Source organism: Urocitellus parryii, chromosome X (genome assembly GCF_045843805.1).
Source record: "Urocitellus parryii isolate mUroPar1 chromosome X, mUroPar1.hap1, whole genome shotgun sequence".
NCBI lineage: Eukaryota > Metazoa > Chordata > Mammalia > Rodentia > Sciuridae > Urocitellus > Urocitellus parryii.
This window is the reverse complement of record NC_135547.1, coordinates 97,837,071-97,861,850: the sequence shown is the minus strand read 5'-3', so window position 1 is coordinate 97,861,850 and position 24,780 is coordinate 97,837,071. Positions and strand designations below refer to the sequence as shown.

General features: G+C 46.0%; 1 protein-coding gene across 1 annotated transcript; it reads left to right on the top strand.

The window, feature by feature from the left end:
* Positions 1–17,421: 17,421 nt before the first annotated feature.
* Nyx (nyctalopin) lies at positions 17,422–18,942 on the top strand. Its single transcript, XM_026387595.2, has one exon. The coding sequence runs from the start codon at positions 17,422–17,424 to the stop codon at positions 18,940–18,942; it is 1,521 nt and encodes a 506-aa protein (XP_026243380.2).
* Positions 18,943–24,780: the final 5,838 nt, after the last annotated feature.

The window sequence follows — 24,780 nt, the reverse complement described above, 5'->3', positions numbered from 1 at the left end:
TGAAATTTGCACCCAGCCCGGTCTCTTTGCACTAATACTGAGGCAGGAAGATCGCAAGTTCGAGGCCAGCCTCAGCTATTTAGTGAGGCCTTAAGGAACTTAATGAGAGCTTGCTGGGGGTGTGGCTCAGTGGTTTAAGGCCCTGGGTTCAATCCCCAGTACAAAAAAAAAAAAAAAAAAAAGGCCTAGGAACCACCCCACCCCCATGTTGTTAAAATGCAGATGTTGGGTCAAGAGGTCTAGGTTGGGAGTGGGGGGTGCCCAGAGATTCTGCATTCCTAAGAGCTCCAAGGTGCTTTTTCTGAACCGGTTGCTTCTGAGAGCATTTCACAGGACACAGAGCAGCAAAGGCTTTAATCCAGTCCCGTGGGTTTGAGAAACCTCAGGAGGATTCTGAACACCCTTCCTGGACCTGCTGTTTTAGGTGGAGGCTGTGAGCTTCAATCCCAAAACGGGGCTTCCAGCCTTACTGGAGTGGAGGGATCCACCCACACCCTGGTCTGTTTTGGAATTACCCACCATCCATCACTCCAAGCAAAGGCAATCAGCAGCCTGCATTTCGGGAAAACATCATGATTTTAAACTGCCCTGTCCTTTCTCCAAGTTATATAACGTGTCCTTATTGAAAATGCTGATAATGCTATTTGGGTGGCATGAAGCCAATTTCTGGCTGCATATTGTTGGTGGCTGGGGCTGGGATCGGGGAAGGGGGCAGGGTCTGGGGAAGGTTTAAGGAGAGAAAGGGGCCAGGCAGATGGAGAGGGTAGTAGGGCCAGGGGTGGCCAAGGCCTGGGGATAAAGCCGATTGGTGTGTCAGCAAAATCTGTCAGTGGCTTTGGTGATTCGAAAGGCAGACACGTTCTTTCATCTCTGTTAATCCTCATCTGATACAGAGGATTTTCCTGCCATTAAATCTGGAGAAAGAAAACTAAGCACTGAAACCCGCAGACTCCTCTTTGCTTTCTGATCACCCCCCACCCCAGCCTTTCTTTCTCGGTGGGATCATCTTTTATCATCTGATTTGGGAGATGGAGGGGCTGGGGCAGCCCAGGGGCCCCTTGGAGGTGCAGGACCAGGCAGACCCCCAGGACGGTAAGCAGAATTTGGAAACTGTTCCCAGAGGCTTCTTTGCAAGGGTTTTCCTCTGCATCCATTTTCTTGCTGGGTTGTGGGTGAGACCATTTGAGTCACTGTCAGGGTCTTCGCCTGGTGAAGGGTTTCCGAATAGAACCAGAATGAACTTTTTTTGGCGGGGGGAGCTTCTGATTGGTTGTTGGCTTCTCTTAATCCAACACCAGAGTCATTGAGGGGAGGGGGGAAATGAACGTGAAATGGGGGACAACGTAGGACATTTTGTGGAGATGGTGGTGGCGGCGATGGGGGTCTCCAGGGATCTCTCCTAGGCACCAGGTGACCTGCGCTTGCTTTCTCTCTTCAGGCAGGGATCCCACAGCTGGGTGGTTCTAAGCCACCAGGTGTGTAAAAGGGATGCTGGTCCTGCTTCTGCATGGTGAGTGTCGCTGCCAGTGTGGGCAGGAGCTGGAAGTCACAGGATCTTCTACCCAAAGAGTTCAGTTTTCAAGCGGCTTCCATGATTTGGACATCCATGATCAGATTTCACTGCCGGTGTGACTGTGGGGGAGGGGCTGGGGACTGAGAGACAACAGCGGGGGGGGGGGGGACGACCCCGCCCCCACCCTGCCCCCACCCCAGCCAAATATATGAAATAGTCTCCTCGGTGATTTTCTTATCCTAATCTCAGATATAAATTCATTAATGTTATAACCCCCAACTATAGTGGTTTTCTAATCATGTTATTTTAAGCTCATTTAGTTAAAACCCCAAATCCCTCAAAGAAACCATCTTCCTAAAGGAGAAAGAGAAAAAATGAAAGATGTTGGAATTGTGGGCTTTTAGGGAATTACAGATGCTTAAATTTTTTTCCAGTTTTTTTTTTTTTTGTCCTGTTGCTATATGTGTTTTAATATCCCAAGAAGGCGTGACTCGGTGGCAGAGCGCTTGCTCAATGCGCATGCTCCACGCATGCTCCAGGCCCTGGCTTCCATCCCCCACTACAAAAAAACAAAAACAAAAACAAAAACAAAAAACAAATCAAGAAGATTCATCATAAAGTATTTCCCCCAACTCTGGTTGCTCGAATCTGACTGAGATAGCCCAAGGGAAAAATCTGCTCTGTTCTTCAGAAATAAATGATTTGACTCACAGAATCATTTTTTCTGACCTTTGGGGTGAATTTAATTATTTGAGGTATGATGATGTATGTAATAGGTCTCTGTATGCGGTACTAGGAGAGAACATTTTACCAGATCATTCTAAAACAATAGTGATAGAATTTTCTTACTCTTGATTTCACCTTTTCCAAAAGTAGAACTTGTTCTATTGAATCACATAGATATCCAATGTACCTTCAGTTGGTTCAGTTCTATGAGGGATATGATCATCTGATCTTTATCCTTGAGAAAATTACCTTCCTTCATGGGAGATCCAATAAATAAATGAGAAAAAAATTGGAACGAGACATAGGGAACATTATGATAAATAAGACACAACTTCCTACCTCAAGGAGCCTCCAAAGGACAGGAGTTGACATTTATATAATTGCCAGCAGCCAGCTTCTTGCCATTTCTCCTACCTAGAAAGGACATGAAGTTTGATTGACTCATGGGGACAGAATGTTTCCTTCTGAGAGCCAGTGTTATTATTTAAATGTGCACCCAAAGCTCTGCTGTCCTCGCAGACTGCAGATAGTTCAGAGCCTACATACTGCAAAACGGGTACCATCCTTGCTACAGAAACCTGAAACACATCCAGACTTTTTTGTGACAAGTTGGAGGACTCAGTGGTGACATCATCTGCTAACAATAGTTGCACTTAAAATTAATGACCGTCTCCACATCCCCTGGTGCTTTCATTTAAAACACACTCTAGCAGCACAGAGAATATTTCTCTGACGACCATGAGTCACAAGCAATAGGGACAACATGTTCCTGAGACACGGGCTCGGATAGCGCTCTGTCTCCTTGGTTAAAAAAATGACAAGACCTTGGAGAAATCAGAAGTGGCTCACAGCAGGGGAAATTTGGGGCAAGATTGGAACCGAATTTCTCCTTCTGAGGACATACAGTTCTAGACGTGGGTCTTCTCTTGGAAGATTTGGTGTCCCCTTATGCCTCCTATGTCACCCGATCCAAAGTCTTCCTCTTGTTCATAGTATAACATGCAAATTCCACAAATTGTTTCACAGGTCCCTCACATCTGGCTTGCTCTATACTGAGTCTTTAAAGAGGGTCAGGGTTTGTGTTTTGACTACTCCCCTGTCTTGGAGTAAAGCATTGTAACTGCTTTATAAGGGTTTGTAGGTTGAATGGATTAAGATACCCAGATTATAACCTTTACTCAGCCTGAGAGACTCAGTCATACTAGGTATTAGGTCTTCTTCTGAGAGGGTAAAACTTGCATTGTTTTTTGATTTGCTGGGGATGGAATCCAGGGGTGCACTACCACTGAGCCACAGCCCCAGTCTTTTTTAAAATTGTTTAGGTTTTGAGACACAGTCTCCCTAAGTTGCCCAGGCTGGCCTTGAATTTGTGATCCTCCTGCCTTAGCCTCCTGAGTTGGGATTATAGGTGTGCACCACCACACCTGGGTGGAAATGTTCCAAATCTTGATTGGGATAGTTATACATATACATTTGTGGTTTTTTATATTTATTTTTTAGTTTTAGGTGGACCCCAAATCTTTATTTTATTTTTATATGGTGCTGAGAGTTGAACCCAGTGTCTCATGCATGCTAGACAAGTTCGATACCACTTGAGCCACAACCCCAGTCCTGCATATACATTTTTTATACTTATTGAACTGTCCACTAAAGTTGGTACGTTGTATTATAAGTAAATTATACCTCAATTAGATTTAAAAGAAGAATGGCTGTAAGAAGAGAATGACTGTACTCCAAGTGGAATAAATTCCTCATTATCAAGAGTCAGATACTGGGGCTGGGGTTGTGGCTCAGTGGTAGAGCGCTTGCCTAGCATGCTTGAGGCACTGGGTTCGATCCTCAGCACCACATAAATGTAAAATAAAGATATTGTATTCACCTAAAACTTAAGAATAAATATTTAAAAAAAGAGGTACTGTGGCATGGTGAGCAATATGCATGGATATCATTGTAGAGACCAGTAGTTCCTACTTTTTGACTGCGAAGTAGTAGTCCATCATATAGATGTCCCCTATTGTTGGACATTTAGGTTACTTCCAGTTAGGGGTATGTCTTAGTCTGTTTTCTGTTGCTATCACAAAATACCTGAGGTTGTTTTTTTTAAAAGGCAGTTTATTTAGCTTATTGTTCTGGAGGTTCTTATTGTTATGATAACAACACCTGCTCAGTTCTGGTGGGGGCCTCATGGTAGACGTATGTGTGAGGGGAGGAGACTACATGGCAAGACAGGAACCAAGAAGGATTCAGGGGAGGTACCAGGCTCACTTATAACTACCAGCTCTTGTAGGACTTCCTGAGAGATTGAGAACTCCATTAATGCCTCCCAAGGGCTGCGCTTTAATGACCTAATTACCTTCTAGTAGGCTCCACCCTTTAAAGGTTGCACTACCTCTTAATACCTCCACACCGAGGACCAGGCCTTAGTACATGAACCTATGTGGGCTGCGTTCCAATAACCAGACCATAGCAGGAGAATTACCAGTATTTAGTCCTGGAGGCCTTTCTAGGGTTTTGTCTACTTCTCAGAAGGGACAGATCTTTACCTTGAAATTTCCAAAGGCCTTTGAGGTCCTCAGCAGACCATCTCCCCAGAGATAGATATCTCCGTCCTTTAGGACTCAGTCACAAAACTGCAGCTGGAATTGGTGAATTTTTTTTTTCTTGTCCCAGAACATACCTGCATGGTGTGGGAAGCCAGTTCTGGGGTCAGGTGAGGCCAGAGACCATGGCATGGCCTTCCCTACTGCATTTCTGTTTCCCTCATCCAGTTTTGTTTTGAAAACCCAGCACTGAGTCTTGGCCTGAGGAGCAACTGGGGTAGCCTTTGCCAGGAGTGGGAAGGGAAGGATTTCTAGAGCCAAGTGGCTGAAAAGATTTTGCTGAAACCAGAAAATTGATCATATTTTCCCATGCTATTTTGGTTTCATGAGGCACAAGTTCTTTTCAAACAATGAGAATAAAGAAACATTCCAAACTCACTCTGTGGTTGGAAACTCCATGAGTAACCCTTCTAGCAAACCTCGAGGGGCGAAAACACATATTTGCAAAGCTAAGGGCCTCCTGAGAGAAACTTAGCTGGTCTGCATCAATATATCATTCTTTGGGGGTATCTGAGTCCAGCCATTGCTGCCTCCTTGCAGCTGGGGGCTGGCCTGTGCAGGTCACCAGGACACAAATGCAAGGCTCATTCCAGGTGTTTGCCCAGATGGAGGGAAACCTTAACTTTTCTTCCTCCGCCCCCATCTCTTTCTTTCTTTTTAAAATAGAAGTAAACCCAGCATGGTGGAGCATGCCTGTAATCCCAGCAACTTGGGAGGCTAAGGCAGGAGGATCACAAGTTCGAGGCCAGCCTCAGCAATTTAGCAAGGTCCTAAGCAACTCAGTGAGACCTGTCTCAAAAATTTTAAAAAGTAATAATAATAAAAAAGGGCTGGGGATGTAGCTCAGTAGTAAAGCACCCTGGGTTCAATCCTCAGAAACAGAACAAAATAAAATAGACATCAAATCCACATAAAATTTACCATTAACCATTTTAATTTCAATTTTTATTTCATTTTTTGGTACTGGGGATTGAGAATCCAGGGGCACTTTACCACTGAACCACATTTCCAGCCTTTTAAATATTTTATTTAGAGACAAGTTCTCACTAAGTTGCTTAGGGCCTCACTAAATTGCTGAGGCTGGACTCCAACTTGTGATCCTCCTGGCTCAGCCTCCTGAACCACTGGGATTACAAGTGTGCACAACTGTGCTTGGCTATCATTAGCCATTTTAAAGTGCACAATTCAGTGACATTTAGCATGTACACAGTGTTGTGTAACCATCACCTCTATCTAGTTCTAAGACCTTTTTCATCTTCCCAAAAGGCAACTTGTGTCTGTCTATTATCCAACAGTCACTCTGTTCTCTCTACTCAGCCACTGGTGACCACTAATTGCTTTCTGCCTTTATGGATTTGCCTTTTCTGGACATTTCCTATAAATGGAACCATAATGTGTGGTCTTGTATAATTGTCTTATTTTACTCAGCATAATGAGTTTGAGGTTCATCCTTCTCCACATCATAGCATGTGTCAGTTCTTTGTTCTTTTTAAAGGCTGAATAATATTTCATTGTATGGCATACCACATATATTTATCCATTCATTCATTCATTTATGGACATTTGTTGTTTCTACCTTTTGGCCCTTATGACTAGTGCTCATACAGTCATGTCTGTTAGATCACCTGCTACCAATTCCTGTAGAATTGGAATAACTAGGAGGTAAACTGCTAGGTCATATGGTCACTCTGTTACACCTTGTAAAATTTTATACACACACAGGAACCTTGGCCTACCTAGGCTCTTGGTTTTTGACTTTGCTCACATTTTGACTTTTAACATTGGAATCACCTGCGAAGCTTTAAAAATACTAATGCCTGGTACCACCCGGAAGATCCTGATGTGATTAGCCTGGAACCATTCTAGTTCCTTCTTTGCACTCTCTTTGTGGTAATAACTTCAATATTCTGACACCTGGCATCTTTGTCCATTGCTGTGACAAAGTTTCCGAGACAATTTATAAAGAAGAAAAGTTTATTTTGGTTCACAGTTTTAGAGGTTTCAGTCCATGATTGGTTGGCTCCATTACTTTTGGGCCTGTGGTGAGACAGAAGACCATGGTAAAGAGCACGCGATCGAGCAAAGCTGCTTATATCATGGCGTCTGGGAAGCAAACAGAGAGAGAGAGGAGGCCAGGATCCCTACATTCCCTCCAAGGCTACACTCCATCATTCAGAAAGATAAGAAGCCAGCATTTATCAAGCACATTTTCAATTACACAGAACAAGTCCTGGCTCCAGTCTGTGTCTCCCTCTCCTCAGGCTTACTCTGTCAGAAATTGTAGTCCAGTTTCCTCTATTTTTTGTTTCTGCTGAATAAAGTTGGTTCATACTCTGCAAAGGACCTTGCCCTGATACATATTTCCCCTGCCCCATCTTGGGAGGTCACCATTCACTCTGTACACACCCTTGTGCCTTCTTTTAGAAAAACAATGGTAAAGATAGTCACAGGGCATGATGTGTCAGGAATTGGCCTGAGTAAGGAAAGTCAAGGTCCACTGGTAGTTACATACACATTTTAACAGTGTTGTGCAACAGTTATCGATTACTGTGAAATAAACTCCAAAATGGTAGATGTGGTGGCTCATGCCTGTAATCCCAGCAGTTTGGGAGGCTGAGGCAGGAGGATCTCGAGTTCAAAGCCAGCCTCAGCAACTTAGTGAGGCTCTTAAGCAACTCAGTGAGACCCTGTCTCTAAATAAAATATAAAAAGGGCTGGGGATGGGGCTCAGTGTTTGAGTATTGCTGGGTTCAATCCCCAGTATCAAAAAGAAAGAAAGAAATAGATCAAACTAAACTCTAAAATGATGTGGCCTAAAATAATGATCTGTTATTTTTCAGAATTCTGTGCTTTGACCATGTGTTAGTCAACTTTTTGTTGCTATGACAAAATACTGAGATAAGCAACTTAAAAGGAGCAAAGATTTACTTCGGCTCATGCTTTTAGAGGTTTCACTCCAGGAATTGCTGGCTCTGTTGTTTTTTGGTCTATGGCAAGGCCCACCATCATGGAAGGGAGCTTTTGGTAGAGCAAAGCTGAGGTGCAGCTTTTTGCTTCCCTCATGGCAGCAGGGAAGCGAAAAGAGAGAGGAAGGCGTGGTCCACATCTCCAATGTCCCCTTAAAGGCCATGCCCCCAATGCTACCCTTCCAACCATGCTCTATCTCTTAAAGGTTTTTACCATCTCCCCAAAGTGCCAGAGGCAACATATGAGCCTTTCAGGGACATTTTAAGATCTAAACCATAACAGTTGGTGTGTTGCTTTCTACTCTGGGACAGAATTCCACTTGGTCCTTGAAGGATTTGTCCCTTGATGAGGCTTAATCCTGTGATGAGTGGCTCATGGAGCCCACTTTGAGCTTGAGCCAGAGCTTTCACAGCTGTCTCAAGCAGCATGGTGCCTGTGTTCCCCATAGCTGTCCACACCTTCCAGATGAACAAACCCAGAGACAGAGGTCATCTGAGGTTAAAAAAAAAAAAAGCAGCATGAGAGAGCAGGGGTGAGAATAAGTATCCTTAGGGTTTCTGAGAGGGCTCTGGCATGCCCACAGGCTAAGTGTTTCCAGACCGAATGTTCTGGAAAGCCTGCATATGAACCCTGGAGCTATAACAACTTTTGGCTGAGCAGGGACAGTCCTGAGCCCAGGCCCATCCTGCATTTCTCATCTTCCTGTCCTTATTCCTCAGATTGGAAATAAGGGCCTTCATGTCTTCTGTGACTTCCAGATGAATCCTTCCCCAAAATACCAGTGTGAGAAGAGAATTTGCTAAGCAACTGCCGAATGAGTTGACTTTCTCTTCTCACAAACTGTAATCTTTATTTTAATTTGATAAATGTGTTTCTGGCCAAGGTATTCCCATGGAACTCAGCTCTGGATGGCCAAGGAGATTTGTTTCTGAATTCTGCTGATTCTGGGAGAGACCACTTTTCATTTGGATTTGGAAAAAGCAGGGTTGTGCTAAACAATTTTTGATTTACTGTTATGTTATTTCCTGTCAGCGAATGGCAAGGACTTTCTTTTTGGTTGAGGGGTGCTGCCTGGCCCTGAATTTGAGTCATTTGCTCTTGGCAAGGTGAAGAGTTTACCTGGTTTTTTCAGGGGAAGGAAGGAGGGGGCTACAAGGAGGGAGATGGAACTAGAGAGAAATGTAGGGAACTTGTTGTGTTCATCAGCTTTTCATTGCTGTGACAATTTATAAGGAGAAAAGGTTTATTTTGGTTTCCCAGAGGTTTCAGTTCAGGGTCACTCAACACTCATGACGGGGACATATGCGGGAACATATGCAGAGGAGAACTGTACCTCATGGTGACAGAGAAGCAAAGAGAGAATGAGAGGAAGGGGATCAGATCACAATATTCCCTTCAAAGGGACCCCCCCAAAACCCAACTTCCTCCAATTAGGTCTGACCTTTTAAAAGTTTCAGCATCTTTCAATAGCATCACAGGCTGGTGACCGAGCTTTTAGCACATGGGACTTTGGCCCATATTTCAGATCCAAACTCTAGCACCTGTCTCAGGCTCTTGCTCAAGAATATTATTGCAAACCATAGAACCTACTCTAGGTCATCGAAGCCATCAGGAGAGTTCCTATATCAGGATGTGGGCAACTCCCAAAGACCCTTCTGCCCTTGCCACTTGGTGGGTACACCTAAAATCTCATGAGTATCATGTTTATGTGCTGGGTGCCAGAAATTCCACCATGCAAGCCTGAAAGCCAGACACCTCTTCTGCCATTCTGTCCAGAGAATGGTTTCTGCCTGGTGTCTACTTCGTAATCCAACTCTTGCTGAGTGTCTTCTTGACAAAGCTAGGTCACATGCTTAGGAAAGAGAGTTTCTGTCTTCTATTTTTTTTTTGTACTAGGGATTGAACCCAGGGGTTCTTAACCACTGAGCCACATCCCCAGCTCCCCTTTTATTCTTATTTTATTTTTAAAAAACATAATTTTGGTACTGGGGATTGAACTCAAGGGCACTTGACCACTGAGCCCCATCCCCAGCCCTATTCTGTTGTTTTATTTAGAAACAGGGTCTCATTGAGTTGCTTAGTGCCTCTCCTTGCTGAGGCTGGCTTTGAACTCGAGATCCTCCTGCCTCAGCCTCCTGAGCCCCTGGGGATTACAGGTGTGTACCACTGTGCCCTAGTCTGGCTTCTGTCTTAAGGTAGTATTTGTAACAAAGGAAATTATCTAAATGTACAAATTGTGCTTAAAACAGGACCCCTTTTCCAGTGTCCAATGTCCACTACAATTCAAAATGGTCTGGTTGCAGAAAAGAATAGAAATTCACTCATGCATACAGATAGTTTGAGTGGATTTCCAAAATAGGAACAGGGAAATGTCACAGGAACAGCTCTAGCTGGGCTTCATGAGGTCCATCTCTGTGATTCTCACGTCACAGCTATTGCTCTCTTTGCACATGCTATGGACTGAATTTTTGTGCCCCTCACACTCAATTCATTGGTTAAAACCAACCCCCTTAGTGTGATGTATCAGGAGGTGGGGCTTTTGGGAAGTGATAATTCATAAGGATGGTGCCCTGATGATTGTGATTGTTGCTGTTATAAAAGAGTCCTTAGATAGGGTCCCCTGCCCCTTCTGACACGTGAGGACATAACAAGATGGCTGTATATGAACCAGGAAGTGAGCCCTCACCAGACACTGAGTCTGCCTTGTTCTTGGACTTCCCAGCCTCCAGAGCTGTAAGAAACAAGTTTCTGTTGTTCATAAGCTCCCAGTTGATGGTATTTTGTTATGGCACCCTGAACAGACTGACAGCACACCAACTCCTTCACCTTACCCTCAGTTCTAGTCCTCCATACTGTTGAGCTGGATGTAGCTTTGGTATAAACCCCATCCCCAAGGCCACACAGGTTTGTGCTCACAGGAGCTCACTGACCAGTGGCTGGTGCCTCTTTCCCTTTCATGGAGAAGGGATGAGTCAGATTAGCTCTGCTTACATCCAAGTGTCCACTCATGGTGCAAGCAGCTGGGGCTGGGAGGAGGTGGCAGAGACACATGGGACTTGGAGTAGGGTGTTTTTTTTTTTTTTTTCTTGGAAGCCATGGTTGGTAACAGCTGCTGTGGAGCCACAGAAAACAAGAGCCAGAAAGGTCCTCAAAGGTCAGGAAGCAGAGTCCTTCAGTTTACAGTTAAAGAAATGGAAGTTCAGGAGGTTAGATGTGTGGGGCGGGAGACAGCTCAATACAGTGGAAAGACAGAGAAAGAAAGCTTGGTGTCATTAACCACCCCCCAACCTTAGCTTCCTCCTGTGAGAAAGAGAGAGCAGTACTTAGTTGCAGGGCTGTTGTAGTCAATGAATTAATGTATGTAGCCATCTTAGCCCTGAGCAAATATTTATTAAATTTGGTTGTTGCTGGGCAGAGTGGCAAACACCTGCAATCCCAGTGGCTGGTGAGGCCGAGGCAGGAGGGTCCCAAGTTCAAGGCCACCTGGGCAACTTAGTGAGATCCTGTCTCAAAGTAAAAAATAAAAAGGACTAGGGGTGTAGCTCAGTGGTAAAGTCCTTCTGGGTTCAATTCCTAGTCCCCCCCAAAAAAAAAGTTGGTTGTTAGGAGAGCAAAAGAGACTCATAACATTTTTCTTTTTGGACACTGGGGGTTGAACCCAAGGGGTACCTAACCCCTGAGCCATGTCCCCAGCCCTATTTTTGTATTTTATTTAGAGACAGGGTCTCACTGAGTTGCTTAGGGCCTTGCTAAGTTGCTGAGCTTGGCTTTGAACTCACCATCCTCCTGCCTCTGCCTCCTGAGCCACTGGGATTAGAGGGGTGCACCACCATGCCCAGCAAAACCCATAAAATTTAATTAAGTGACATTATACATGTTCATATCACCCAGATAACATATGTTATCACACTTCCTAGGCTATGTCCTGTAGATATTTGTTGTCATTTGGAGTTGTGTTATATATGGTGTGAGGTAGGGTGCCGCAGTCTGGCTGGGCATAATTCAGGAGCCACTTGTCAAAAGAAACTAACTTTATTTTTAGAACTACAAACGCCAAGCAAAACAGCTCCTCAGGAAAAGAAACCCTCAGAGCCCAACTGCCACCACCGGCTTCACACAAGCCTCTCCCCACACAAACCTCCCCACCTCCCACAATCCTCTTGCTCTTGAGGCCGATTGGCTGGGTCGCATGGGCGGAGCCAAAGAAGTCCCCCAATGAGCAGCTCCGTGGTCTGAAAGGGCAGGGAAACAGCCCAATGAGCAGCTCCGTGGAGGAGCCAATCAGCTAGATGTTGCTGGGGCCGCTGTGAGCCAATCATCAGCTGGCAGTCTGAATGGCAGGGAAACAGCCCAATGAACATCACCGCAGAGGAGCCAATCAGCTAGATGTTGCTGGGGCCACTGTGAGCCAATCATCAGCCGGCAGCTGGAAGTTTGCTGGCAGCTGGAAGTTTGCTGGGGCCCCTTTGGCTGTGGCTCTCAACAGTAGGGGTTGAGATTCTTTTTTATTATTAGGACATACAACATGTACCTTCAAGTTGTCATGGGCTACCTTGAATTAATCTTATATTGCTTTATGCATAATGCAAGATAATAAGATTCAATTAAATTTATCTCTCTTTTTATTTTCTATGTCATCGGTGTTATGTTTTTTCATTTATTTATATTATAAATACCACGATATCTTGTTATTTTTGCTTTAAACAGCCACTTATCAAGCAATTCAGGTGAGAAAAGAGTTCATGACATATTTATACCATTTCCATTGCTCTTCATTTGCTCCTTTCCATCTGATTTTCATCTAGTAGCATTTTTCTTCAGGCTGGAGAAAGTTATCATTTCTTGTGCAAAAACTCTGCTGGAGATGAATTTTCTCCGATTTTGTTTATCTGAAAATATCTCTATTTTTCTTCATTTAGAAGATGCTTTTACTATATATAGAATTGGGTTGCCAGATTTTGCTTTTCTTTCAGACTTGAAGATTGCCATTCTACTGTCTTATGACCTTCATCGTTACTGACGAGAAGTCAGTATTATTTTATTTAGGCTGCTATAACAAAAATACCATAGTCTGGGTGGCTTCTAAACAACAGCACTGTATTTCTCATAGATTTGGAGGCTAGAGAGTTCAAAATCAAGCCACCATCAGATGTGGTGTCTGGCAAGGGCCCATTCCTAATAGATGGCACTTTCTCTCTGTGTCCTTACATGATTGAAGGATGGAACCCAGGGCCTTGTATATGCTAGACAAGTGCTCACCCACTGAGCTGGGTCCCCAGTCCTCTGGGGTCCCTTTTATAAGGGCACTAATCCCCTTCACCAGGGCTCTGCTCCTATGACCTGATAACCTTTCAAATTATGCTCCTTCTAATACTATCACCTTGGGGTTTAGGATTTCAACATATGAATCAGGGGAAGGGGACAAATGTTCAGACCATAATAGTGATATATATGTATATACATTTTATTTATCTATTTATTATTTCTCTTTTTCTCTTTATGTCATGTCTTTCTTCTTTGGATGCTTTTTTTTTCTTTTCTTTTTTGTGGTGGTGGGAATTGAACCCAGGGCCTTGTGCATGTGAGGCAAGCACTCTACCAACTGAGCTATATCCCTAGCTCTGAATGCTTTTCAGAATTGTCTATCTTTGGCTTTTAACAGTTTGACTATATCTCTAGGCAGAGGAGTGTGTGTGTGTGTGTGTGTGTGTGTGTGTGTGTGGTAGTTTTATGTTACATGGGCTTACTGAACTTTTTTTAAAGATTTTTTTAGTTGTCAATGGACCTTTATTTTTTCATGCAAGGCTGAAGATCGAACCCAGGGCCTCACACATTAGGCAAACTTAAGACCTTGCTAAGTTGCTGAGACTGGCCTTGAACTTGTGATCCTCCTATCTCAGCCTCCCAATTTGCTGGATTAACAGTACAGGCATGCACCACCTCACCCAGCCACCTGTGCAGCTTTCAAGATACTAATGCCTGATCCCAACCCTGAAGATCCTCATGTAATTACCCTGGGTGGTATATTTGAAAAGCTCCCCATGTGATCCTAATGTGCAGCCCTGATAGCGAATCTTCATAGACCCTTCTTTCTAGTTCCCTGTAGTAATAACTATGGGTATACTGGAACTATCAGCAGGAATATTAATCTGATAAACAAGCTACTCTTTCATTGCAAGGAGAACTCACTCAAATATGTTATTATTTAGAAAGATCTTTATTTTGATGCCCTATTTTTCTGGCTTAAAAACATATACTTAGTCTTCATATTGGATGAACCAATACTGAAGTTATCTGTTCTGCCAATTTACTTGACTTAATCTAAATTTCACTCAACAATCTGGTAAATTAGTTATCATTCCTAATGGCTATCAAAGTTTCAGAGACTGAAAATAGGTCTCCCATAGTGACAATGTCTTGACATTTTTTATTTTCATCTTATGATTTATTTAGTTTTTGAGAAAAGGTCTCACTAAATTGCCCAGGCTGGCTTTAAGACTTCCGATCCTCCTCCCCCAGCCTCTGAAGTAGCTATGATTACAGGCGTGTGCCACTATTCCTGGTTGTCTTGAATGTTTAGTAAAACTTAAAATACATTTTAATCTATTTTCTGAAATAGGTTATATATATACAGGGTTTAAAATTTTAAGTGAAAAGGATATACAGTGAAAACTTCACTCTCACCTCTCACAGTTTTAAAACATTAGCAGTTACTTCTTCTGTTTTTTTTTTTTTTTTTTTTTTTTTTTGATAGTGGGGATTGAACCCAAGGATGCTTTACCAGTGAGCCACATCCCCAGTCCGTTTCATTTTTTATTTTGAGATTTTGAGACAGGGTCTCGCTAGGTTGCTGAGGGTCTTGCTAAGTTGTTGAGGCTGGCCTGGAACCCACGATCCTCCTGCCTCAGCCTCCCAAGTCACTGGGATAACAGGAATAAGTGCACCACCACTCCCAGTTGGCAGCTACCTTTTTGATCTCTTATATTATACAAATTGGTTGTATCCTGCTTCTTCTAATCCTGTGAGTTCTTGACAAAGAGTTTGTAAAATAAATGACATCCTCCAGCAGGAAGCTCACGGAGGAAGGCATCAATTCGATTTAATTCTGCAAACATTTATTGAGCTGTACTGTGTGCCTGGAACAATTTTAGCTATCGTGGGGTATAAACATGAGTCATATGATTGAGAGCATACTTCTCTTAATTAGAAAGAAGGGACTAGAATAAAGGACAATTTGTAATGAAATCGAATGCCTTCAACTTGACCCAGTTGGAAGAGTTGGTAGGAAAAGGTCCTGCCTCTGTCCAGCTCAGGGCTGGAGTAAAGGTTATATTCTTGGCCCTGTCTCCCTAACACAGTGTCTCCCAACCCAGCAGAGGTCCTGTTTGCAGCCGAGCTTGGCATAGGGTCCAAGAACTTTGCTGGAAGCTGTCTGTCAATCTCAGCTTTGAAGGGAGAAGAAAAAGCCAAGTCAAGCTTTCTCAGGATCAGAATGTTGAAACAGCTACAGTTTTCAACTGAACACTCAAAGGTTGGAGTGTTCTTCAGCCAAGTCTGAAAGGGTTGATCCCCTTCCCAGCAGTTGAAAAAGGCTGGCGTGTCTGAGACAGATGGACTGAAAAGACCCCAGAAGCTGAGCAAATCTACAGAGGCAGCAGCAAGTGCATTCTGTACAGTTGTGTTGAGCAGGCCTTCAGGATCCCCCAGCGGTTTGGGTAGACAAGGCAGGGGGCCGTGTACACAGTGAAAGAGCCTGAACAGCAGGCCAGGGATGCTTGCTAGGAATTTGGGAGTACTGCAGAGGAGGAGCAGAAATCATCAATCAGTGGGTAGTTGTGGATACCTTTTCTTCCCTGCAGGAACTGTGGATTGAGCACACTCTACCTGAAAGCTGATCCTGGCCAGAGAATAAAACTTGTGCATGTGTCAATGCTGGCTTTTCCACTGGTCCTTAAGATTGGGCTTGGGACCTCTGGCTTCCATGGGGCAGGAGACCATGTCATTTAGTTTGCTGCCAGTGGCAAGCCTATGGGGGGGGGCTTTTGAAGTCTTTATCTGATTCTCTACTCAAATGCTCAGAAGACAATTTATAAGCACATTTCTTTCCCTGGATGACCTAAAAAAGTTTCTACAGAACCACGGATGATGAATGGAACTTAACTGCATAGTGCCTATAATTAATTCTTTGGGGATGTGTGAGGTCATTTGCATATTGTCCTTATGGTTTAATCTTCGAGACCATTAAAGAAAAAGAGGCCAGGTGGGTGGGGCACACCTGTAATCGCAGTAACCCAATTTTGGGAGGCCGAGGCAGGAGGATCCCAAGTTCCTCAGCCTGGGCAACTTAGTGAGGCCTATCTCAAAAGTAAAAGAAAAAAAAAGAAAAAAGAAAGAATGAAAGAAGAAAAGGACTGGGGATGTAGCTCAGTGATGGAGTGCCCCTGGGTTCAATCCCCAGTGCAGGGGGGAAAAAGAAAAAGGAAACATTTGGATAGACTTATCTAGAAAATTCCCAACTCCCCTGCTCTCTAATTCTTTCTTCTCCATGAGGCTTGAAAGGACACTTGCAGAGTCCAGGCAAAGTCCAAGGACCACACCACAGACCCAAACGTCACACAAGAGATTTATTGTCGGGTAACAGGTGGCATACTCACAAGGCTGTCCCTCCAAGGAGAGCAGCAGCCTGTGACACTCACAAAGCAGCTTTATGGCCCACAAGGGGAACCTCATAAACTGTGTAGGAGTTTAAGCTGGGGTGGGGTTGATAGCAGGCATTTGTTCTTTCAGGAAGTTAAGCAGCTTTGCCTCAGAATGGAAACTTTGGAACCTCTAGATAAAATGGGTCCCAACCTAAAATAATGAATCTGATACCAATGAGGCTTAATTTATTCAGTGGTGTTTTTCCAGAATTGAATTCTTAGGAGAGGGGTCAATAGCACTAAGAGAAATAAAACACAAGCCACAAATGTATAAATTAATTTCTTTTCTTTCCTTCCTTCCTTGGGATTGAACCCAGAGGCACTCTACCTCTAAACTACATCTCCAGTCCTTTTTATATTTTATTTTGAGACAGGGTCTTGCTAAGTTGCTTAGGGCCTCACTGGCTGACCTTGAACTTGTGATCCTCCTGCCTCAGCCTTCCAGGTTGCTGGGATTACAAATCTGCGCCACTGTGCCCAGCTTCCTATGTATACATTTCTAAGTAGCCACACTTAAAAAGGTAGAAACCGTGGATATTGATTTTAACATTTTATTTAATACAACATGCCTAAAATATTTCAACATATAATCAACACAAAATTATTGTGACAGTTGACTCTTTTTGGTAATGCGTCTTTGAGATCTGATGCACCTGGCAATTAAGACTGGCCACATTTCGAATGCTCGGTAGCCCGTGTGTGGTGTGGCTACTGCATCAGGCAGCACAAGCCTACAGCAGTCCCCAGAGACGCCCTCAAAGACACGACACAGGCAGGTGGGCGTTTAGAATGGAGTCCCACGCAGGGAGTACAGCATGGGTTTTGCAGATTAAGATAACCGGAAAGCGAAGAAAACGGCATTGTAGGCGGGGAAACCTGCCCGAGGCCTGGGAAGTGGGAAGGGGCCATTTGCAGGATGCAGGAGAACTTGGGGGAGGGCTTGTGTCCTGCTCCCTGGGGTGACTTCTGGCTGACTACAGCTCCTTTTTTGTCTCTTCTTCTTCCTGTGTCCTATGTCCCCCCCACAGTGGTGCTCCTCGGCCTGCCCAGCACCCGGGCCACCGAGGCCTGCCTGCGTGCCTGCCCGGCTGCCTGCACCTGCAGCACCGCTGAGCGCAGCTGCTCCGTGCGCTGCGACCGCGCGGGCCTCCTGCGGGTGCCGGCCGAGTTCCCGTGCGAGGCCACCTCCATCGATCTGGACCGAAACGGCCTGCGCATCCTGGGGGAGCGGGCCTTTGGCACGCTTCCGTCCCTGCGCCGCCTGTCTTTGCGCCACAACAACCTGTCCTTTATCACGCCGGGCGCCTTCAAGGGTCTGCCGCGCTTGGCGGAGCTGCGCCTGGCGCACAACGGCGAGCTGCGCTACCTGCACGCGCGCACCTTCGTCGCTCTGGGCCGCCTGCGCCGCCTTGACCTGGCCGCGTGTCGCCTGTTCAGCGTGCCCGAGCGCCTCCTGGCCGAGCTGCCGGCCCTGCGCGAGCTCGCCGCCTTCGACAACCTGTTCCGCCGCGTGCCGGGCGCGCTCCGCGGCCTGGCCAACCTGACGCATGCGCACTTCGAGCGCGGCCGCATCGAGGCCGTGGCCTCCAGCTCGCTGCTGGGCCTGCGGCGCCTGCGCTCGCTCAGCCTGCAGGCCAACCGCGTCCGCGTCGTGCACGCCGGTGCCTTCGGCGACTGCGGCGCCCTGGAGCACCTGCTGCTCAACGACAACCTGCTGGCCGAGCTGCCGGCCGACGCCTTCCGCGGCCTGCGCCGCCTGCGCACGCTCAACCTGGGCGGCAACGCGCTGGGCGTGGTGGCGCGCGCCTGGTTCGCCGACCTGGCGGAGCTCGAGCTGCTCTACCTGGACCGGAACAGCATCGCCTTCGTGGAGGAGGGCGCCTTCCAGAACCTCTCGGGCCTGCTGGCCCTGCACCTCAACAGCAACCGCCTCGCTGTGCTCTCCTGGGCCGCCTTCCAGCCCGGCTTCTTCTTGGGACGCCTCTTCCTCTTCCGCAACCCGTGGCGCTGCGACTGCCACCTGGAGTGGCTGCGGGACTGGATAGAGGGCTCTGGGCGCGTGGCCGACGTGCCGTGCGCCTCCCCGGGCTCCGTGGCTGGCCTGGATCTCAGCCAGGTGGCCTTCGAGCGCTCCCCCGACGGCCTGTGCGTGGACCCAGAGGAGCTGAACCTCACCACGTCTAGTCCAGGCTCGTCCCCAGGACCGGTGGCCACCACCGTGAGCAGGTTTAGCAGTCTCCTCTCCAAGTTGCTCGCCCCAAGGGTCCCAGTGGAGGAGACGGCCAACGTCACTGGAGGGCTGGCCAACGCCTCGCTGTTCGACAGCCTTCCCTCCTGTGGGGTGGCCGGCCCCGGCCACAGGACCATATTGCTCTTCATCTCCCGTCCCCTGCTCAGTGTGGCTCACTACGTGGTGTTTGGCCTGCAGAGGGACTGACCCTGCCACACTGGGGTGGCCCAAACTGCTTTGGCCAAGGGAGGGTTTGGTTAGCTGGGTTTAGGGGACAGGGAATGGGATGGGGACCATGATGAGAATTCTAGGGGAGGGTGGAAGGAAGAGTTTGCCACCAAAGATGGCACTAGGCAGAGGAGAAAGAACCCTGGGCAATGCCACAGGGAGGGGAGAAGCTTGACTATTGTGGATTTCTGCTCTTCTCCTACGGGCATCCAGAGGAAAAGAGAAAAAGAACGAATATAGCCCCTGAGTGCAAAGTCTAGGAATTGGAAGCTCCTAGGGCGTCCCCCCTTCCCCGTTCCCTCCATCTTCCAGGCAACAGTACCTACAGTGCCTGAATCAAGAGGGTCACTCCACAGGCTGAATACTAAGAACTGTGCCAATTCTCCTGCAGGGTAACCCATTAAACCCAATCCCTTTGTTTTCTACGACAATCCTCTGCCCCCTCCCCCAGGAGCCTGGGGACACTAGGATTCTTGAAGGTGCATGGGATTTAAAGAAGGGAAGATGGGGGAAAGACTTAGACCCTAAAGGGTGGTTAGGGTGGTTCCTGGGTTCTGAGATGCTAGGAGGGGTTTAACACAATGACGAGTTTCATTTACTCCACAATGGTGCCCAGGGGTGTCTTTAGTCCCAGAGGGACTTTAGGGCAGCGGGGTGTCTTGGTGGACAAACTTGTAAAATCCTAAAATTAAAAAAACAAAAGAGTTCAGCCAGTTTCTTTTCTATAGGACTTTTCAGAGTCTTTCATATGTTAATACGTATTGTGAGTCTCCCTGGAGGCCACAAATCCTCTTTTCTTAAGAAATTGTGGGAAGACCAGGAGATGCTGTTAGCAGGGCAGGGGGTCTCCAGCTGAGCTTCACCCTTTGGGGCTGGTGGCTAAGGAGGAGGGAAGCATCCCCAGGTGGCCAGGGACACTAGAGATTTCTCAGTGTGGGAATGGGCCCCCTCCTGTCCCCAGGCTGGACCACCTGGGCAAAGGCCCACCAGCCCCCACGGCCAGCACTCAGGGCCTCTGTGGAGTGTGTGAGGACCGGGCTGCCAGATCCCACCCTAGGCACCCCAACAAGCCAGCCCTTTTCAGGGCTCAGTGGAAATGAGCAGAGGTGGACTCTTTTGTGAGCTGCAGGATCAGCAGCTTTGGGGACCCCGGCCACCAGGGTGGCTTTGCAGGCTTCCTCCTGGGGCTGGCTCTGGGCTGCGGATGTGGCTCAGTGGTAGAGTGCTTGCCTAGTGAGCATGCAGGAGGCCCGGGTTCCATCCCCAGCACTGCCAAAAATATAAGAATAAAAATCCAAATGCCGGCTCTGCCATCTTCCTATACCATCTCTATAGTTGGCAGCAGAACCACCCTCTGCTGGTCACAACATGCCTGTGTGTTTGTCAGACCATGAAGCAGCCAAGTCAACAAATTAAAGTGCCACAGGTCTGCTAAATACTTGCTCAAGCTATTCTTTACACCGCATGCAGTGATAACGGCTTTTGTCAATGTTGTCGAATCTGCAATCTTAATACTGAGTTCTTGTCTTTGTATTTGGAGAGGTGGATTTTCAAAACCTACATGGATTCAGGGTGTACCCATCTGTTAGGTTTCTAATTTTTAGTCTTAGTAATACTAAGAATTAGAACTGTTGCAGGAGGGTTCAAATGGGTTTTGACCATAGAATGGGTCATGATCAACATTGAAAAAAATTTATATATATATAGGGGCTAGGGGGATGTGACTCGGTGCTAGTGTATGTGCCAGCTTGCTCGGGGTCCTGGGTGCATCCCCCACACTGCAAAAAGCAACTTCATGAACAACATGATAAGATAGAAGAACCACAGAGCATCTCATGTAATATAAAAGTGAGCATTGTTTTGTGAAACTTTTAATTCATGTGCATGTGATCCATTGTATGTGTATGTATGTGTGTCCTGGGTTGCTGTGTACAATTTGTAGTTTATTGTGGGGTTGTGGTTAAAAACAATTGAAAGCTACTGATATAGAGCATGCATGATTTTTTTTATTTTGAAATTTTCATACCTGTAAAAAAGTTGCAAAAATAGGATGAACACTTTGACCATTCACTCAAGTTTTAACTCAATGTTAACTTTTTACCATGTTTTCATCCTTTCTTTCTCTTTCTATGTTACTATTCCTTGTTACTAATAGTTTGAATGCCTCACACTCTTGAGGCCCTGAGTTTGGTTTCCAGCACCCCCAAAATAAAATAAAAATAAAAATAAAATATACTTGATATTGTAATGTTGGTACTTGTCAAATGATTTTTAAGTAGTTATTCCTTTTTTTATGGGTGGAAAATGAGCTTCTTAAATCATGGCTTGTTTTCATTTGGTTGCAAACCTCACAACTCCAAACCCGTCGATTGATTTTAATGTTTCAAAGTGAACTGGTTCTCCAAGTGCCTTACTTTTCCAATGTGATAACCCAATGAGGTCAGAAATGTTGTTTGCTCAAACCTTGTGTGGTGGCCATGGAAACTGAGTGAAGACCATGAGAATCCAGGAGACCAGATCTTTGCATTTGGGTAACCATGGATGTCCACAGCAGACAAGCAGTCTGGGTTACTGAGGAACCAGATAGCGCCTTGAGAGGAATGTTCTTCTTTTCATTTGGAGCAGGTTCATGAGAGTCAGCCTCAAAGTACTGCTCTACTTCTGCCTGGGTGGTTAGATGGCCAGCTTTTTAATGAACATTTGCTTGGCTGAATGTTTCTGAACAAATATCAATGCTAAAATAGCCTCCTGAGAGAGTTTTATAGAGTTACCCAGCCCAGTAGAATTCTGGGAACGTGGGAGCTACTTACTGCCAAATAGATCCAGAGATGCCTGGAATGAATTCCCAGTGAATTTGTAGCCATTATGGGTTCTCAGGAGAGATCAAGGAGGGAAGAGTTCTCATTTTGAGTTCATTTAGTCTCTCCCCCACCGCTGACCAGGTAGTACCTTGGCAAATGGTAGGTACCATGGATTTTGCTAAGCAAAGCTTTGAGGACTGGTCAGGGCAGGCTGCATTAAGCTGTGATAACAAACAAACCCCAAACTTCACTGGCTTGCTTTAAGTTTATTTCTTGCTTATGCTACATGACAAAGGCTGGCTTATTAGAGGGGCTCTGCTTCTTTAATTTTATTTTCTGTGGTATTGTAGATGGGACCCACTGAGCTACCTCCCCAGCATCCCCTTTATTTTTTGGTACCAGGGATTGAATCCAGGGGAACTTAACCACTGAGTGACCCCCTCTCCCTTTTTAAAAATGTTTTTTTTTCTTTTTTTTAAATGTTGAAACAGGTCTTGCTAAGTTGTTTGGGGCCTCATTAAATTGCTGAGGCTGGCCTTGAACTTGTGATCCTCCTGCCTCAGCCTCCTGAGCTGCTGGTATCATGGGCGTCCATTACCATTTCCAGTATCATGCCTCACTCTTAAATGCTTCCACCCAGATGTGACACATGTTGCCATTCACATTTTATTGGCCCAAGAAGTCACATGGCCACATTTAACTTTGTGGGGATAGGGAAGTATGATCTCCCACTTGCCCAGAAGGAGAGAACTGGAGCTATTTGTGAACGCTAGTAATGCTGGAAAGCACTAGTGACTCCAAGCTAGTGTGGCTCACCTGGCAGAATCAAAACGGCACATCTCAGAATTTTTCAAAACTATAGAGACTTGTGGGGGGACCTGATGAGTGACCCGCTGGTCCCCAACAAGACTTCTGAATACAAGATTTGCTGCAAACAATAGGAATACTAGGGCCTCCTTGTGTTGGTTCTTTCAAGAAAGGAGAGAGAAAATGCAGAGACAAAGTGTTCACAGTTTAAAAATGTTTTCCATATACAAATCCTCAACTTCCAATATTTAAGTCCCTGGGAGCTTGATCTTTGGAAAATATTCCTCAAAGTATTCCTTCTCAGAAGGCCTGTTGGCTGTTTCTAGGAGGTTCCTTCCTCTGTGGTGGATTCACAAAGATGGTCAGTGGCCCTCACCCCTTTGTCAGGTCACTACATGCTGCTGTATAGAGGACACTGTCTGCTGGGCACAGCTGTCCTTGGCTGTTGATCGCCTTTGCCACCATCACTCCTTCTTCAAAGGAGGAGACCTTAGTCTCCTTTTTGATCATGGATTTAGGGCCTCCCTCTGAATCCCCCACTACTCAGAAGAGAACAGCAGGCTGGGAAATGAATGAGGCTTTCCGAAGGGTTGGTTCTAATGGAAGAGAAGTAAGTAGGTCATCCAATTGCCGCTGGACGTGGCTACTGGCAGCACTCCCAGGCCCCAGCTCCCTTACAGACCCCTGTCACAGGGTTGGCTTTTAGTTCTCCACCCAAATGCCCTGGGAATGCCAAGGCCTGGCCTCACAGTGTTTCTGAAACAAAATTCCCAGTGAAGATTTTTTTCTTGCCCCCCCACCCCCTCAGGCCCACCTCTGAAGCCCCACGAAGGAAACTTCACTCTGTGGAAAATGGCCTTGTCCTCTGCAGCTCTTGCCACGGGATGTCACACATAGTCCTAGCATGTGGGTCACTGGAGCTAAAGAGGACAGGGAAGTCCACATCCTCAGTCCACCTGCTTCCTGCCTGCCTTCCAGTCTTTTCCTCATCTTGGCTGCATCTGGCTTAAAACCTGCTGCTCACTGCTCCAAAGGACAAACCATAAAGTTGTAGAGACTAAAGTAACATTTCTCTCCCCAAAGCCCCAATGCCTGCAAGTCTGATAAAGATGGCAGCAAACTACCTTTCTTTGGATGAGATACAGGAGATTGAGCTCAGGGGCACTCAACCACTGAGCCACATCCCCAGCCCTTTTTATATTTTATTTAGAGACAGGGTCTCCATAAATTGCTTAGGGCCTCACTAAGTTGCTGAGGCTGGCCTCAAACTTGCAATCCTCCTGCCTTAGCCTCCCAAGTGGCTGGGGTTACAGGCTTGCGCTGCCATACCCTGCTTCTATATCTGTGTTTTAAACAGCAGTAACCACCAGATCACTGCTCCTTGCTCTCTCTCTCTACACACACACACACACACACACACACACACACACACACTCACAGGGGCTGGGCTGATTAGCGAAGGAGTTTTCCTTTTGTTTCTCCTCTCCCCAACATACAACATACAAGTAGCCCCTGGTCTTAAAGAGCAGTATGGCGTCTCTCTTCCTATTGCCTGGGGTACAAGCTAGAGTAAAGCCCAGTCACCCCTGGCCAACTTGAGTTCCTGAATGAATGTTACTTTTATTCCTTCTGTTTTGTGTTCCAGGAACAGGAAATTTAGAGGCACCTTATATAAACATGTGCACATTTCAAGTTTTGCTGGCTTTGACAACTGGGATCCTGAGAGGAGAAATCGGTTTTTCTTCACAGCTGAACTGAGTCCCACCAACACCGACTCACAGGGAGTCCTGTGGAGGACTTTCCTTTGTGGTCCCCAGGGACCTAGCAGGAGCTCCCTCTGGCTCCACATTATGTCATGTCTGAGGGCTGCTGGTATTTGTGAGGTCCAGGTCGCCGCCACCACCAACAAAGTAACAAAATAGGGAAATTTCAGCATGCCTTACAGATAGTAAGAAAAATATTATTTCATTAGGCTTTTAAAAATATATTTGTATTTTACTTGTTGATGGATCTTTATTTTATTTATTTTTATGTGGTGCTGAGAATTGAACCCAGGGCCTCACACATGCTAGGCAAGTGCTCTACCACTGAGCCACAACCCCAGCCCTTCATTAAACTTTTCTTCAGTTGTGTGTGTGTGTGTGTGTGTGTGTGTGTACCAGATCACAAAACCAAAATCTATCCTTATGGGTTACAATTGTGAGTTCTT